Raw genomic sequence first — 19294 nt, forward strand, 5'->3', positions numbered from 1 at the left:
TGATTTAAGTATTAAGTAATTTTCTTTGTTATATAACCCTCATTTATATTGATGTAAGTTTTATGTTTTGAGGGTGTAGCGATCCACTCAAAAGGTGGGAGAATTGTGGTGAAACACTGCTTTCTGTGGCAACCCTAAAGAATTCGTCAGTCACAAGGATCACGTGCGCAGATGCATTATGTCTATGTCTGCTTTTCTGTTTGATAAATAGTTGCATTTAAGATTTTGTAGAATAAGAAATGGCATGAAAAATAAATGTTGATTTTTTTTAAAAGTGTCGGCTCAGATTTTCGAACTTGTAATTTACTTGTTAAGCAACAGTAAATGGAAATAATGAATACAAGATCAGCTAAACATTGTTTATTCTACACTACTATTGTTCTATACTACACTTACGGTTATAATTATGTTCCAGTTACAGTTGCATATATGAGAGTTTATATCTAATTTATATGCAGCAATATATACAGTATAGGACAAACTTGACGTTGCCATTACAAGTCCCTACCAGGCTCAAACAGATCACTTACTAACAATGGTTCTATTCACTGTAAAAGCAGCTAATTGCATAATCAATCACCTATAAAGTACTTATGCTGGAGAAAGACCAGGAGTACAGGCCTATTATTCACATGAGTAGAAAGCACCTGATGCATTTACACCTCTCCACCATGTCATGGTGGACCCCTAGACAGAAATTGTAAAATAAAAATAGAATAGAATTATGTAGATATTTACAAGCTGTACATTTATGGAAGAATAATTCTTCCTGTTAATATATGCTTCTGGCAGATGCTTACTGTCAAGCAAACTTGGAGCAATGATGGCCACATTTGTTCCATACACTACATCTATTGCAGCTGGCATCCTAAACTTCTGCGTAAATTCTGCTTTAAATGACTGCTAGTTGCCTGACTTGCACTTAATGTGAAGTCACTTCAACAGGCTCTTGATAGCAGCCTGTTGCGAAAAATCGCAAGGCAACTAGAAACTAAACATAAGTATTAGTAATTTTATTACGTATGCTCCTGTATTCAATGTTATCAGCAGTTAATAAAACAACTGCAATTATTAAGCTTCTATTTTGTTAAAAGAGCACTTGGTCTAGAAATATTAACACTATACAGAAGTAAACAATCAAGTTCCATGCATAACGCACAACATATATATATATATATACAAGGTGCTTCTAAAAAAATGGGTCAATGGAAGAATAAAACAAATAAAACACCTTTTAATCACCCTCAAAATAGCATCCGTTGTCCAAAATACACTTATGACATCGCTGATAAAGCTGCTGGGATAAGTCGACAAAGGCCTCTTTTGGGATCAACTGAAGCATAGATGCAATCAGGAGTGTCTTGATTCTGGACTTCTGTAGGTGACTCTGTTTGATGCACAAGGAAGCTGGTGAGCACCATCCCATTGTTTGTCTTTTCGATTCTGGATCTTCTGGATCTAGTAGCACCAGCTCTTATCTCCTGTGACAGTGATTTGAAGAAAGGTTGAATCTTGGTCACACGTGTCAATAAAATCTTGAGCAGTGTGCATTCGTGTTTCCTTCTGCTCGTCAGACAATGAGTGTAACATAAAATGGAAATATATCTTGCAATTACCCATATCTTGATGAATGACGGTCCTAACGTTTACCTTGCTGATTCCCAATATCCATCATAAGAACAGTCAGCAATTGTTTAAGAACATCTGTCATACTCACTCGATGTTGTCAGTTGTCGCACTTGTTGAGGGTCGAACTGAATGTGGTTTGTCATCCATGGCTTCCCTTCCAAAAACATTTAAACTAGTCGTACATGCATTTTTTGCTCACTGCGTCTGTTTCTTATACCTTGACTAAAATTGCATGCATTTCTGTGGCGAGTTTACCTAATTTGTAGCAAAACTTGCTGTTTATTCATTGCTCCATTCTGTTTTCAAACATATGCCGTTTGACTGCCACACAGCTGACAATTTTGCCTTGGTTTCTTGCACTTATTGCTACATGCTGTCTCTCTATTGATCTCTACCTGCACAGGCACCCCAGTGAAGTATTTTTAAATTGCATGGTTTATTAGATATCCATCCATTCACCGAACTTTTTAGATGCACCTTATATTACTGAGATGATTAGGTGGTACATTTTATGGTGCACAAGCTGAAAAATTATATGTGCCACAAGTTATCGCCAAACACAAACTTAGAACATCAGCAGGCTTCTAAAAGTCATTAAATGATGAATGCTGAGATTAACGTTTGCATAAAACTCAGATAGGAGAAATGATAAGGTATTCTAATACTCATATGCTCTAAATATTAAAACTTAAATAAAAGATATTAATTTCAATGAAAAGAATCTAAAATTAAAAAAAAAAAAAAAAAAAAAGAGAGATTATTCAAAGTATCGATAACAAACAATAACAGTTAGCATATTAGTAGCATAATGAATAATTTCAATGAAATTTTTTTATCTGATCTATATTAGCTTTAAATATTTCACTAATAATTATCAACTTCTTTCCTCCATTAAAAGAATAATTGGTACTATTTAATCAATCATAATTGATGAATATATCTAAACGTATCTAAAACATATTTTAATTACAAAACATATAAAATATTTGAAATTTTCACTGTCCATTCATCTGTGAATTTAATAACACTAATTAAAAAAAGTCTATTATATAAGAAAGGAAGAAATTCACTCACTCGAGTTTCAGGATCTTCAGGAAGTAATTCTGTTGCATTTCCAAGGGAAAGCAGATATCAGATCCTGAATTAGCTGATATGCTAGTTCTTTGCTCAAACAAAACTTTTTAATAAAATTTCGTTTGGGCAAATCAAACGCATTGCTTCAATCACGGAAAATTCTCTACTGACACAAATCCTTCACCCATTGTTACTGCTGGAATATTCCGATCTGTTTATTTAATGTGAAGCCCAGATCTGTCCTTAATTTAGAAGCTGTATAATCAACTTAATCGAATTTAATGAGTGCTTTCATGTGAATATCAAAACTTTAGATTTTATGATTTGTGACATGAGAGTATCACATGATTCATTAAATCTCACTTAACACTGTCGTTAAAAATGCCATGAATAGGGCATAGTAGTGCAAGTTGCATTAAGGATGTTTGTACATTCTTGTGAGATGCAATTACCATTCTCAAAATCACTATTGAGTTCGTACGAGTAGTTTCTAATATGCAGTTTTAAACTGATATACTGTAGAATTATTGTTACATCCTCCCTGCATAGGAGTCATTTGTAAAAAACATTTTAGTGTGATCTTTGTTTAATTAATATGATAGTAGGTATAAAAATAATGGTTGATTTGAACTTACCAGCTTTTGTATTAATATTTGATAACTCTCGATACACACAAAAATATGAAAAGCCTAGAAAACCAGTGTTTTGATTAGATTCACAATTTTGCATTCCATTCACACTAACTTTAAGTTACTTAAATACTTTTGCAAGTAGTTGAGAGTTTAAAGAATCAAAATGCAATTCTATATACTCATGGCTTTTTTTAAACCTTTTTGCTTTAAATTTTGTGAAAATAAATTATTAATTTTTCTTATGAATTTAACTGTTACTGCAGAGTATTTAAATGCATCTAAATTTGAAAACTCAGCACAAAACTGAATGGCATCAGCAACAGTGTTGGTACAAGAGAAACTTTCATCTTTTGCCTAAAGAATTTAATGTTGAATTTCACTACTTCTGAAGAAAATGTTAACAAAATGTTTATGGTGATACCTGATTTCTAACTTGCAACAGAAAACTAAAACTGAAAAGAGTTGAAAGAAATTTTTAAATAATAAATTCGGTACAACTCTGATAAACGCCGTAATTTCACCAAATGTGGCGATATTATTTTTGGCGCGATTGTATTTGTGGGGATCGTAGTGTATTTTTGGAATTTCTGTGGGAGTCGGGACTTTTAAAACGGAGTTTGACGTGTCCGAAATGCGGAGCTGATACGAGAACTCGGACGAAAAATGGTGTTTCTGATAGACTTGTGTGGGTTGCAGTAAAATTGTTGCTAATAAAGTATGTGGGTGTCAGCGGAGTTTAAGGTTTGGATCTTCGTTTTCGTGTAGCAAGTTAACGTTGGAGGAAGTTTTTATTGTTACTTTCGAAATTTTGAATCGTAGGAAGGCATGTGATATAGCAAAATCGTGGAAGTTTTCTTCACAGACGTTGTGTGACTGGCAAAATTTTATTATTTAATTTTATTATTATTTTATTATTTATTATTATTTTGGACTTTGTATGCTCTGTATCTTAGAAGATAGGGAGGAAAGATATTTCTGCTTTTAAAAGCAGCTCTCATTATGGTAAGTGCATTTTATTTTATTATTTTTATTTTGTAGAATGTTATATTCATTGTTTTTTGTATGAATTTCGGTTTTTATTGTTGTTTTTTGAATTGTCTGAAATTTATTTTAGTTCATTTTCTTGATTTGTTTTTAGTGTAGATTGTGCAATTTGTAGATGTTTTTTAAAGTTGAAACAGAACGTACATGGTATTCTTTGAAATTAATTTTTGTTATGTTAATTTATTAAAGCAAGGTGTGCGTAGTTCGTAGATTCGTTCGTTGCCTACAGTGTACCATTCGTAGATGTTTTTTTAAGTTAAAACATGTCGCTGTGTACATGGATTCTTGTCAAATATTTTTGGTTAGAAACTTTACGTTTTTGCTATCTAAATTTTTTGTTTTTGTTTCGGATTTTTAGCTTAAATCGTGTGTTCAAAACGTAGTTTTTGCATGTGCGAAAACCATGTTTTTGGAAACATTTTAGGCTTAAAGTTTGAAATGTAGACAAAAAATTTAGATAGTAATATGGCAGCGTAAAGTTTCTCGCCAAATATTTTTGGCGAGAAATTTGGCGACTTGAGGGCACATATCAGAGTAGTTCCATAAATTCTATATCTTATTGCATAACTATTAAGTAATTTTAGTAACATTTATGACTGTTGTAAATCTAAGCAGGAAAAATTTAATAACACCATTAAGCTTGTTTGTGACATAATTTGAAAAGTGAGTCTTGAAAATGCATTGCAGTATTTTTCACATGCATATTTTCAGGCATATTATAAACATTCTTGCTTATTATTTGAACAGTGTTTTGAATTGCATTTAAATAAATCAGTATGCAGTGGTTTAAAAATGTCATAATGTAACACTCACTTTTGTAAATACTGCAGTTGATTTATTTTCAGAGCAATTCTAGATCAATACTGAAACCATCAAATAAAAGTAACATCATAACAATAACATAAACTTAGTCTCTCTAGCTAATGAAACAGAAGCATCATCATTCTGAATATCTCTATTAATGCAACTGTGATAAAGTTGACCATCAAATTCACCATGTTTATGCATGGCCATTTCATCACTAATCAATGAAAAAAGCAATTTATATGAAGTTTATTATCTAACGTATCCAAAGATTCAGTTGTAAAGCCTGGTGCAGCACTTATAGATTTGTAGCAGTTTGCTAGTCTTGGTGTGTGGCAAACATGATTTGAACGTTTTTCTAACATATTTACAATGCTTTAGGTGAATAAAAGTGAAGAGTTAAAGCTTTTATTTCTTTACGATAATAATTTGATAACTGGTCTTTTTTGACAATTTGTTAATTCCAGCGAAAGGATTTCTTCATTAACAGAAATCGATTTCTGAAAATTGTCCAGATAATCATCATTTATTATCCTGCTTTTTTGTAAATCTTTCAATAAAGTTTTCAGATTGAAGATAGTCTTTTTCTGTCTACGTATAGTTTGTTGCAATAACTTAATTTTCTTTCTGTTGACACAATTTAATTCTTTAACTTCGTGCAGCTTTCGTTTCAGTTCTTGCTTGCATGGAGAAGGTTCAGCAGAAGTTGCATTAGTTTGCATTTCACTTAATACAGGCTCCTTGAAAAGGAACAAAAGAAAAAAAAATCACATGTAAGGCAAATAAAAAATTACATAAAAATAAAAAAAACAATTACTGCTTTCATTTTAATAGACTGTGCATTATTCATTATTTATTCCTACATAATAATTAACTATTTTAGATCTTGCATATTATCCGGTCAAGTAGTGCGATTTAGCACCAAAAATAGATGACCAGGTTTTTAGAATTCCGTAGTATCGATTTGCAACCTTTACCAAAATTTCTGCTTACTGTCGACAGAATAATACTGTTACGAATGTGGTATTTAAAAAGCTAATGTTAGTTCAATTATAAATTAAATGGTTTTATTTCTCGCGCAGTGCAGCGCGTGACGAATATTAAAAGAAAGCTAAGCCGGAAAATTGAAAATACAAGAGCGCGTGCATTAAATAAATAAATATCTCTTTTTGATTTCTAGAAAGTACTGGAAAATTCTAGCGCGTGATTTTAAAATCTTATAAAAGGAGGAAAACATCTCAGTTTGTAGTAGTTGCTTAGATTGTTGTTGTTTAGAAAACTGCTCTTGTTGATTGTAGCGAATTCGCGGATTAGCATTCTTTAGCTGTTTTGAATTACATTCTATTGGACATTTCAGTAGTTAAAAGAAAACTACTGTGAGATATTGTAATACTGCGTGATAATTTGAGAAAATTTAAGCATTTTTGTTGTGATAATAATAAATTTTTGTTCATTTTTTTTCATCGGACTTGTGCATTCATTTCATAACGAACCCGTACGCACGCAACAATTTTTGGTGGCAGCGGTGGGGTTTGAATGCCAATAACAAGAGCGATGGAAGAACAATTCAGGCAAATAATGACTGCATTTGCTGCTTTCCAAGAAAAGATGGAAGGGGCCGTCAAATCCGTTAAGGAAGAAATGAAATTGGGCCAGGAATCCGTTAAGGACGAAATGAAAGCCGTTCAAGCTGGTCAAGAAAAGATTGAAGCATGTCAAGAAGAAATGAAAAGAGAAATTACCTGCATAATAGAAAATAAATTTGAAGCTATGGAAGGCAGAATTGACACAGTTGAAAATAAAGTTGGACAAATTGAAGAAAAAGTTTCTTTCGTAAAAGATCAAATTGAAGAAAGAGTTTCTTCGGTGAAAGAAGAAATAGAAAAAAGTTTCTTCTGTAAAAGAACATATAGAAGGGAGAGTTTCGGCTGTGGAGGAACGAATTGAAGGAAGAGTTTGTGCCGTCCAACACCAAGTCGAACAACAAATTGATAAGAGAGTTTCTGCAGTTGCCAAAGAAATGGAAACGTTAAAGAAATTCGTAGCGACGGCAGGGAGCAAGAATGATGATTTTAAATTCTTACCGATGCCTGCTCGTCCATTTCTGAAGCTATCCACATATGATGGGAAGACATCCTGGCAAGTGTACAAGACCCAGTTTTCTATCGTTGCGGATGCGAATGGGTGGGATTCCCAAGCTAAGGCCTGTCATCTCGCCGCTTCTCTGAGAGCAGACGCAGCGGATATCCTGCAGACGCTTCCCGAAAATCAAAGGCTAGATTTCGAAGCTCTATCCGGCGCTTTGGAGCTGCGCTTCGGCGAGAAATGTTTAAAAGACTACAGCAGGCTCCAATTAAAATCTCGTCAACAGAAGCCTACCGAAACACTTCAGGAGCTCGCCGCGGATGTTGAAAGGCTGTCCCATCTCGCCTTTTTGGAATGCCCAAAAGAAACAAGGGAAATCCTGTCCTTACAATACTTTATCGACGGCATCCGAGATACTGAAATACAGAAAGCTCTTCGAATGGCAGATGTAAAGGACATAAAAAGCGCTCTGTTGTACGCCATGAAGTTCGAGGCAGCCCAGCAAGCAACTAGTAGAGATCGCTACCCAGTTAGAGCTGTGCGAGTCCATGAGCCAGTGGATCAACTGATGGCTCGTTTAGATGATTTAGCCAGACAAGTCGAAGATTTGATACGGAGTAGGAGCGAGAAGAAAGTGGCTCTAAGGTGTTGGAGATGTGGTAGTGAAGGTCACCTAAGACGGAATTGCAGAACACCCCAGGGTACAGAATATAAAGCAGATGATTTTACCAGACAAGTCAGTGGCTTGAGACGGAACATAAGTGAAAAGAAACTAATTCTAAAGTGCTGGAACTGCGGAGTTGAAGGCCACATACGAAGAAACTGCAGAACACCCCGAAGTACGGAAAATAAGACCATTTCCCAGCAACAACGCAGTAAACAAATTAGTGACCATATCGAGGAACGGAGGTTGCCAGATAGTGAAAAACCTTGTTTTAAAGCTCTTAAAATTTATACAGTGAGTGGCAACAATAACGGACTGTCCATCAATGGAAATATCGATGGAGTTCCTTGCAGTATGATCATTGACACAGGAGCTAATGTTACCATCATTAGGAAAGATTTAGCTGAACAGTTTAAAGATAAACTTATTTGGACGCCATCCTGTGTTACCCTTCAGACTGCGTCTGGTGACAAGATCGACATAACTGGGAAGTTAAACGTAAACATCACGTTTGGAAGTGCCGCCTACTATCACACGGCATATGTGGCGGATATTACAGATCCATGCATACTCGGATTGGACTTTTTAAGGAAATACAATTTTTCCTTAGACTTGAAAAACAACAAACTGCTTTCAGGATCTGAAGACATGACTATCCATCCTAAGAAGGGATCCTCACCTGGAAATGCCGACACTTTGTCCGAAAGAACCAGCTCGAGAAACAGCCGAAATCATGCTAGGGTCGAAAAGAAACACCAGACTACCAGCTATTCTCCATCTCAGATGCTCTTCGGTCGAGACCTTCGTCTGCCTTGTGACCGCCTGTTTCATCGCCGTACGGATGCGCCTTCATCGCCTGAGGAACACATCCAAGATGTCAAGGCCCGTTTTGAAGTGATGCACCGTTCCGCACGAAAGCGAGTGAACTTGGCGACGGAGAAAGTGAAGACCAGATACAACACGAGAGCTGCTGGACATAGATCCAACGAAGGAGACAAGGTGTGGTTGTGGAACCCGATTCGACGAAAAGGAGTCAGGCCTGATTTACAGTCACCTTGGGATGGTTCGCACACAATCCTAAACAGGCTAAATGACGTTGTGGTTCGGATTCGTAAGTCTTCGAACTCTAAACCTAAAGTCGTTCATTACGACAGGTTAGCTCATTACTATGGCCATAGTACATAATGTAAATAATTGTAAATAGTGTAAGACCATGGTCCTTTTTGTTTTTAAATGTGTATTTGATTTGATTTGTATTTAGTATTTGATTTGCATTTAGTATTTGATTTGTATTTGATAGCATTTGTTTAAGTTATCTATTGCATTTATTTTTCATGTTGTTTATTATTGTAATGTAATGCTTAATAATGCATTTACGCCACAGTGGTAAGTTTGGCTTCCTGTCCAGGGATTGTACTGCCCGGGACGTGCAGTCCTTGGGAAGGGGGCAGTGTTACGAATATGGTATTTAAAAAGCTAATGTTAGTTCAATTATAAATTAAATGGTTTTATTTCTCGCGCAGTGCAGCGCATGACGAATATTAAAAGAAAGCTAAGCCGGAAAATTGAAAATACAAGAGCGCGTGCATTAAATAAATAAATATCTCTTTTTGATTTCTAGAAAGTACTGGAAAATTCTAGCGCGTGATTTTAAAATCTTATAAAAGGAGGAAAACATCTCAGTTTGTAGTAGTTGCTTAGATTGTTGTTGTTTAGAAAACTGCTCTTGTTGATTGTAGCGAATTCGCGGATTAGCGTTCTTTAGCTGTTTTGAATTACGTTCTATTGGACATTTGAGTAGTTAAAAGAAAACTACTGTGAGATATTGTAATACTGCGTGATAATTTGAGAAAATTTAAGCATTTTTGTTGTGATAATAATAAATTTTTGTTCATTTTTTTTCATCGGACTTGTGCATTCATTTCATAACGAACCCGTACGCACGCAACAATACTTAAGTATCCCTTTTTCTAACTACACAATTTCAAAATTCTACTACATTTTTATACTGAGGTATAATATTTTATTTAGGCAAAGCAAATGAGAGCTATGTATTCTAAACAACCTACTTATTCTGATTAGTGTATCTTGAGGGATGAAGTCTGAGACACTTGTATTTTACTCCTCCTGCTACCAACTACTCAACAGCAAAGATCTTTAAGCTTTCAGCCTAAGGATTATTTTCATGGATAGTTTACATTCTGAAGAAATTAATTAATATTTATGTTATAGATATGGTTATCTTTATATTTAATCATACAGAATGTTCAATGGTTATCTACCGAATTCTTGACTATCATGGCTAGTTGCTTAGATATTGTTGCGTTTTTTTATTCTTCTGACACCAGTTGTTATGTTATTTTCTTCCTTCACGTTCGTACAGGGTTCGTAGATTTGGAGTGAATAACGACAACATTGAATGAAGTATCGAAACACACTTTATTTATCAATATTAATCAGGACAGCTCCAAAACACTTTTACAGTCGTCGAAGATCTACTATAAATATGCTGGAACAATCATTGATACAGCCTTCACACTGTCAGGCAATAACGGTGGAGACAGCTTCCTGCAAAGCACCCAGCTTTGCTTTCCGGAGTACAGCTCCCGACTCTGCTTGGCCGTTCTCGGAACTCCACGTACTCTCGAGACTCTCCACGCTACAACTCGCGATGCACTTGACGGCACAAGAGCACAGCTCCCGACTCTTCAGTTCAGTCGTTCCCGGAGCTCAACACGCTCTCTCGACGATGCACTAACTGCGCTACACTAACAGACTCCTATGGTGCACTCGACGACCCACTCGGCATTCGCTGCCCGGCTGTCAACTCGATCAACTCCGAAGGGATTGACTCGCTATATGAGACACATTCGATACTAACTCGCACACTAGACGAAGCACACACACACACTAACTGACTGCGGACCAGCAGGGTTTATGTAGCTTTCGGCTTGTGTTCGGAAACATTCTGGGTTAAACCGGTAAGAATTCGTTCCAGAAGGTTCTTCAACCGTCCACGGTATATTGCCAATTTTGTCGTCAAATGGGCGATTTCTCGCCAAATGCGGCAACCCTAAAACTGCTTTGCGGGGAAGCTATCTTACCGCACCTGTACATTTCGTAACAATAGGTAAAAATAATTCAAACATTACCCTACAAAACTGTAGATAAAAGCATGAAGGGAGAAAAATATGCAGCTTTTTTTATGAATGGCACTGTTTAAATTGTTAAAATAATAATAAAATTCACATAACATTTTTAGTTTTTCTTCAGTAAGAAGTGTGTTATTATAATTCTTTTATTTCCTTATGGTACACATATGTTACCTGAATCAGATTCAGAAAAGTATGTATGGAAGGATGGATGTGTACACTAGTATTATAAAATTTTCCTCCTCTAAAATACCCATGACCAATTTTTCCAGAAGTTACTTGTATTAAGCTATTAACTTTATTTCAAGTCTAATTCTTGTATAAAGCATTATAAGTACTGCCTGTCTAAGGTAAGAATAGCTCCTGCCATGGTGTCTGGCGGGTGGCGGTCGCTATAGCAACAGGGCTAGTTATATTTCAAATAGGGACGAACCAAGGGTTGCTTTATTGTTATTTTGTTTTTAGCGACTGTTGGCTTAAGGGAAAAGTGTTTATCATTCGTCTTCTCGGTTTCCTTCCAGCTGCACGCATTTTTTCTTAAGCCTTATATTATTACTATTAGCTATTTTTATTCTCGTTGTTATATCTTTTGTACTGGTATCTGTTCAAATTTGCTTCTATTTAGTTTGATTTTCATAATGCTTTGTTAATCGCCAAATTTTTAAAATGCCCTTCCATTTTAAGAAAGGTCAACCTTTAAAGTTTCAGGCACGTCAAATTGTGTATAATGTCGCAGAATTTTGCGCTTCTGAAGCTTCAGTGAACTCTTTAGTAGTTCCTCTTCCTTAAGTTTGTCCTACTGGAATATCAGAGTATACAATTAAAAAAATTAAGCACAAAGTATCAGCAATGGGTGAAAATAAACTTCTGAATACACTTGGAAAAAAACATAAAAGCCCTGCTAATCATAAGTGTGAAACTGACGATTTTGACAAATGCATTATACGGCAGACAATACAAGACTTTTACATCAAAGAAAAGAAAGTGCCATCTGTGTGGAAATTACTGCCTGTCTTGAGGCAAAAATAGACTTTCCGTGGCAAAAGGACTCTTTGTGCAAAGTTTTGCGTTCAATGAATTTTCGCTGGAAGAAATGTGTTAAAAAAAAAAAAAAAAAAAAATCTTATCGAAAGACCTGACATTGTATTTTGGAAGAACAACTATTTACGCGAAATGAGGAAACTCAGGGCAGGTGGACGCCACATCGTTTACATCGATGAAACATGGACTGACAGCAATTTAACATTTAAGAAATTTTGGCAGCATGGTTTTGGGTGCACAGCCAGTTTCCCTTAGCAAGCCCTCCACGAAGGCATCCCTCCTCTTAGGCATTTAACCCTGGAGGCTTTCCGTAATCATATTAACCAACCCAAACCACTGGTAGTTAAGGAAAAAGAAGTTTTGATTTTAATTCACCTTCGCTTCCTTCCGCCATTAAATTCACCAGCTTTTGGCTTAGTTTGAAAGTATGGGAAAAGAAGAAATGTTTGCAAAAAGTATTTATTGAGAGCATGGGTATGTAAATAAACGCTTTTATTTCAAGATGATTCCATATACATTTAATGATGAAATTTTTATTCATTATTAAAGCACAAGCAATAAATTAACAGAAAATTTTGAAATAAAAACATAGCAGAACATCATTTAAAGACTGAAGAAATTGCTTTGAATGCTCACAGTAGATTAGCTAGAGGGGAGAACTATAAAAATTTAATTTATTTTACATTTATGAAGTGCGTCTATACTATATTACAGAGAATGAGGCAATCAAGTAGATTTCTAACATGTCATCTATGATTTTGTAAGCAAACAAATAAACAAAAAAGAAGCAAAATAATAGCATGATTTTTTTAAATGTAAAAATTAAAATTTTTCTTCAAAAATAAGCACGGATTTTAAAATTTATTTCCCTACAAGTTATTTTGATATAGGTTTACTCATTGTACATCTAGAGGGATGACAAATTCAGCGACTTGTACCTCAAACCGCACGAAAAATGGGTTAGGGCTCGTTTCTACGGCAACAGACAGCTCCAGACAAACTGGCGAGAGCTGTTCTTACCATAGACAGACAGTAGTAGGTCAAGAAAATGTTTCCGATTGATGGGGCAGAGGTAACTGTGAATTCCAAATATTTCTTATTACCATAAGTATAAATCTTTTTGTTTTCCTTACTGAGTATTATAAATCAATTTTTATGCAAAAAGTTGCTTTATTGTCTTTGAATTTAACAAATTTCAATTCTAAATTCACTTCATAAAGAACTGCTAATTCCAAACATTTCTTCCTATTACGATAAGTATAAATATTTTTGTTTTCCTAAGTATTAGAAATCCATTCTCATGCAAAAAGTTGCTTTATTGTCTTTGAATATATATGGGCCCACCAGCGGCCGAGCGGTAAAGTCGCTGAACACTGGTAGTTTGGTCCGAGGTTCGAATCCCACGAACGGGCTGGCTGCATGGGCGTTTTCGTGGTTTTCCCCATGTGTAACGTGTATACGAGCCAGTTTCCCTTAGAAAGTCCTCCACGAAAGGCATCCCTCCCCTTAGGCAGATAGCCCTAGTGTGCTTTGCCATAATTAAATACACCAACACCTTGTCTTTGAATATAAAGTATTTCACTTTTAAATTCATTACGTAAAGAACAGCTAGTATCATTAATTCAAAATTAACTTACCTCTTTATTTTTATACTCAATAAAACTTTCTGTGGGAGGTTTTTGTGGATTTTTTATCAACTGGAAGAAAAAGATATTCATTAAAACATGATTGATGTTACAAATGTAGATTTATTTTTAATAAACTTTTTATAAGTCTACAGTCAACATGTTAACTGATACTATGTTTATCATTTTCATGAAAATCAACTCTAACTAGAAATAAGACATTACATTTTCCAACAATGATTTTATGTCAATTTATTTTGAATAATGCTTTCTTAACTCACTTGCATATTTTTTAAATTAATGCAACATTACCCTTCCACTAAGAGCAAAGTCGTAGCTAGGGTTTTCAGTGCCCAGGAACAACTGAAGATTTCGTGCCCTCTACTGCTTGCCAAGGATGGAAAACATTTAATTCTAAAATGTTGTAACATCAGTTTGGATTCTGCGCCCGGGGACAGATGCTCCCCTTTGCCCCCCTCTAGCTACGCCCCTGACTAAGAGTAAATGAAAGATAGGCTAATCTTTGGAATATGGTAACAGGTAGTTTGGCGACATTTTGGTAAGGCGATAAAGGTTACTAGCTAGGACTTTAGCAGAGTACATGGATAAAGTCAAGAGTGTGCGCAGTGCCATTTTTGTGCAATTCTGGGATGTTTTTTTAAGTGAAAATAGGTCGACGTGTTTATGGATACCGTGTATGTGCAGTTCTTAAAAACGCGGCAAGTAGTTTGCGATTCTGCACTTTCTCCCAATTTCGCACCTAATCTTTGTCATAATTAAGCATTTTTGTTCCATAAAAGTTCTAGCATAAGCGTAATTCAGCTAGCAGATTGTTGTAAAAAAATGTTGACTTTAAAAAAAAAAATGCCTTTACTTCGCGAAAACAAAATGGCGTCCAAACAAAAACTAGCAGGTTGCTGTAGCAGGGTTGGTTGACAAATTTTCTCCAAAAAATCGCCAAGTTACCATAATCCAAAGATTAACCCAATGATATAACCATGGGCTAATATCACTGCATGTTAAGATTCATTAGGCCAATATTATTTTATTTGTTTTTACTTAAATCAGGCTCCTACAAGTATTTGATTTTTGACAAACATCATTTCAGAGCTAAACATGTAAGCAAATTCATATCTAATTCCTTATTTTATGTATAAAAACAGAATAATGTACCTTTTGCAGGTAAGGTGGAAAAGCTTTGAAGATATTAGGCACAGCATAATCTCTCAGTCTTACACAGCATAATGAAGTTCTGTCTATTTGATCTTCAGAAAAATGTTCAGAACAAATTCGTGAAAATTTAGTCGGCTTCCAGTTTGCTCTTCGAACAGCTCTTACCCATGCTGCTCTCCGTTCTGCATTTTGAGGAAACCTAAAATTTAAAAAAAAAAAAAAAAAAAAAACAGTTGAAAGTCGTAATTTTTTAAATGAATTCTTTTCATAACCAACAAACTTGTAACAATAAGAAAATTGATATTAAAACAAAATAAAATACATTTATGTAAATTTAATTACTTCATTTTACGAATCTCGATTAAAGAAATTACCTTGAATTAAGCTGAATTACGTAAATATACTTACCATATATTTCAGTGTATAGTGCATACCAGTATATAACACACACCTATAATTTTAAACTACACTTTTTAGTTTTTAGGTATATTTGCCAAGTTGATCTTTAGTGTTTTCTTAAAGAACAGAACTGCGTGAAATAAGTTTTTTGGTAACCCTAATGTTGATGAAACCAGCCCTGGAGAAAAATTGTGCAAATATTGCCAAATGTGTTATGATAAATTGAGAATTTGGCTATATTTTGTAACAGTAACCCTTTCATATGGACCAGGGTTTTCTTATTCTTAGCATTCTTTTCAATTGCTGTGTTTGGTTACACATGCATTGGTATTTTGATGTGGGTACAATAATATGAATATATCTGACATTACAACTAAAATTTCTGACTGCTGGAAGGTGTACAATTGCCTCTCAGATGAAGGCTTTGGACACCTAACAGTAAATCATAGTCTGCAATTTAAAGACATTAATAAAATAGAACGAATGTGGAGTGCGGTTAAATGCCGTTTAGCCAAGAGGAAAACGAAGAACGGCTTGGACTATTATATGACTAAATACGTGTGGCACAAAAAGGCCCAGGGGAAAAAATTCTATTTATGGCTTCTTTGGACACTGTTATTTGTATTTATCTGCCATTAACAGCGGATGAGCCGAAGTGACCAAAAATTTAATTGAATTGCTTACGTGGTGGAGATTGTGAACGTATGCACGTGAAAAAATGGCAAGTTAAAAAATTGACATTTCATTTATTTATTCATCTCTGTGTGTTAATTTTTGTTAAAAGATTTGTTGTTTAATGTTTTTGTGTTAGGAAATATGTATTTTTGGTTATTTCTTCGTCTCTGTGTGCTAAGACAGTGGTGAATTTTTTCTGGTTAACATGATAGTTTTAATTTTGTTTTAGCTTCCTAATTTTGTTTAAGTAAAAATAGATTGATGTGTAACATGGACAAAGTTAAGCCAATGCGCAGTGCCTAATTTGTGCAATTCTCCGATTTGTTTTCCAAATAAGAATAGGTTAATGTGTACATGGACACAGAGTTTGAACAAGAAGTCTGACTTCTTGTTTTGCTTTTGTGTAGCGAGCAGAAGGATCGGCACCACTTGAAATTAGTGCCGATCTTGGCGTCAAAAAAGAGATGATTTGCCAAGGAGTATCGTATAGTAAATTTTAACCATTTCCCATATAACGTGTTCCCTGTTCTTTAAGAAAAAACCTGAAAGATACATGTGCGATGCTCTTATCTTTCGAAATCATTCATTTGAAGATTTATCCCAGGATTTCGAACAGTGGTATACAGAATTGACCAAGCGATAAGGGGAACAATATGCGCATCGAGAAAATGCTTACAAGTGTGCACATGAATGTTATTTTAGGATTTTGAGAAAAGAGGGACATTATGCAGATAATAATGCAATTCCAACACTAATGAATTCACGGAATCAGCAGTTAAGATGTTTTCTCTTTGAAGTAAACATTGAAGGCAAGGTAGGAAAAGGAGGCCAAATGTATTATGGCAAAGAAACATAAGTGTTTCTAAGCTGTTCAGTGCTTATTTTTTTCCAGTAAAAATATGTTAATTTTATAATGAAATGCCTTGCTGTTGTTAAATTTTTGTTTAAAAGTAATAAAGATGGTATCCATAACTTTCTATGTACAGAAAATTATTAAGAAGTAGTTTGAAATCTAAATTACTTTATTCAACACTTTTAGAATTGAAATCTAAATGCATGTGTATTACAGTAAAGCATTTAAAATGGATATTTCTGCACATTTCAAGGTTTTATTAGCAACCTGTTGGATGGTGTTTCCAATTTTTTCTTTAAGAAGTGATTTCTGATTTATTCACAATATTATCATAAATTAAAAAATCATCCAATCATTGGGTTTTCATCCGCAGAGAACCCGTTGGCGCTTCGGGAAAGAACCCGTTGGCGCCGTTGCATTTTTACTCGCCAAGCTCGCCGTTCATCGACGATGAGCTGAGCCGTAAACGTGATATTTTGCAAACGTGATTTTTAGAGCATGTAAATTCAAATTAGCACACAAAACAATATATTAAGCATAAAAAGTAAGTAGTAAAAATTCACAGATAATAAGCATGTAGATGTAAAACTAACCGTTTAAACGAAAATAAATTTTTATTAAATTCAAGTTAGCACAGAAAAGAATATATTAAGCATAAGACAATATATAACGATTTATAACGGAAATAAAAATTCATTTTAAAAATATAAATTAGTATTAATATACTGAAATTAACCGGTTAAGCATGATATACGGAAAAAATTTGTCTTAAATTCCAGTTAACACAGAAAACAATATATCCCTTACACCAGCAGTGGTTTGCTAATTTTGATGATCATGGTGATGCATCGAACTGTTCTGTCATCTTAGATAATCAATAATATTTTTTATTTCAATTTAATCATCTATTTATGTTACAACTGTCATCCTCTGAAAGGTTATTGTTAGAAAAGCATTAACAATATATTATCTTGTTAAAATTTTACACCATAAAAATTGATTTATTCTCATAACTTTAGATGACAATAACCAATAATAAAAATAAAAGCATTTCTTAATTATTTAAAATGCACATGCAAATTTTTGCGGCTTACGAAAACAAATTATTTTAGAGGTTGGAAACCTCATGGTTCTTAGAGCTGTTACTAATTAAGAACAGAACGTGAACAGCCGTGTTACAAATTAGCATTCACCCTTCCCGCCGTATTTTCTTCCTTTCATCGCGAACCGAGAACCGGCATATATCTACGAAAATACTATTTCTATCTATTCGTTGTTAGAAAATTCAGAAAAAATATTAATAAAGGAAAAAAGAATAATATAAATCTGCAAATGCGACCAACGACAGTGATAATTCAATAAAATGAACGCATGAGGAATGGTTGCAAACTTCGAACAAGCGAATAGGTGACCAGGTTTGAACTATTATCGCCAAAGTTGGCGATGTTTACATTTACCGGGTTCTCTGCGGAAGTGCTTCCATACAAATGTTAGGAAAGAGAGATAGGAAAAAAAGTTATTTTATTTTAGTATTCTTAATACTTCAGCTTTAAGTTGTAATACACTAAAACAGAAATTCACATATTTTTTTACTGGCTGTAGCAGTTGCAGGAAGTTCGCCAAGTGCCAGTTATCTGAGTATCCCCATTTATGCAAACGATTTTTAACAACAGACCAGTTTATCTTGATCAAATGCACAAATTATATTCATAACAGTTCACAAAACTTAAAAAAATAAATAATAATTAGAACATAAAAAAAGCATTACTTTATTTAACACCATCACAATTCATAAAAATAGTAACAACTGATTTATTACTTTTCATGAAAACTATAAAACGAATTACCTAAAACGTTCAAATTTTACAGTTTAAATCCTAGCATATATCATCGTATGTTAAGGAACGAAAATACCAGCTATAAACAGAAACAGTAAAATGTATTTAACATATTTTGATATATATAACAGTCCTTTCTTTCACATTTGGAAAGAAAACAAGGCATTGTGATAGTTTACATATTTATCAAATCACATAAAAAAAGAAAATCTACACGTACGCGTGAAAAGTAATCCCAGGAACTTTTTTCGAAAACCTATTTGTGCATCCATATGCAACACAAGCTGACATGCTTCAAAAATAAAAGGAAAAAAAAAATGTTGCAATTACAGACTTCCTTGCTCAAGTCACAGCGATAATAGTAACATGGCTGCCAAGCTTCTCCGGTTGACTTGAACCTACCCTTCTTCTATTCTAACCTCTTTGCTCAATTCTAACCGAAATCCTCTCGGGTTGTCGTACGAATTGGCGAAAACGTCTTGGCGAATTTGTGTAGCGAAAATTTTAACCAAAGAATAGACATTCTTTTGTATTAACACTACCATTTTAGTTTTTCGGCAGGATTTTATGCCAGCTGTTGCTCTACCATAATATTCTAGCATTGTG

At 34.4% G+C, this 19294-nt stretch overlaps 1 protein-coding gene across 4 annotated transcripts; it reads right to left on the reverse strand.

Moving 5' to 3' along the window:
- Positions 1-345: 345 nt before the first annotated feature.
- On the reverse strand, positions 346-19064 carry LOC118180623 (THAP domain-containing protein 1-like). Of its 4 annotated transcripts, none has more exons than XM_085814157.1 (4): positions 18909-19064; positions 14924-15122; positions 13763-13822; positions 346-5923 (listed from the first exon to the last, which is right to left on the reverse strand). In XM_085814157.1, the coding sequence occupies exons 1-4, from the start codon at positions 18977-18979 to the stop codon at positions 5600-5602; spliced, it is 654 nt and encodes a 217-aa protein (XP_085670283.1). In that variant the 5' UTR covers positions 18980-19064; the 3' UTR covers positions 346-5599. The 4 variants fall into 4 exon arrangements, with proteins under 4 accessions (XP_085670283.1, XP_035205585.1, XP_035205583.1 ...); XM_035349694.2 differs by lacking the exon at positions 18909-19064 and adding an exon at positions 18432-18553; XM_035349692.2 differs by lacking the exon at positions 18909-19064 and adding an exon at positions 17974-18260.
- Positions 19065-19294: the final 230 nt, after the last annotated feature.

This window comes from Stegodyphus dumicola, chromosome 3, assembly GCF_044657685.1.
Source record: "Stegodyphus dumicola isolate Sdum_Otavi_A_Nest chromosome 3, ASM4465768v1".
NCBI lineage: Eukaryota > Metazoa > Arthropoda > Arachnida > Araneae > Eresidae > Stegodyphus > Stegodyphus dumicola.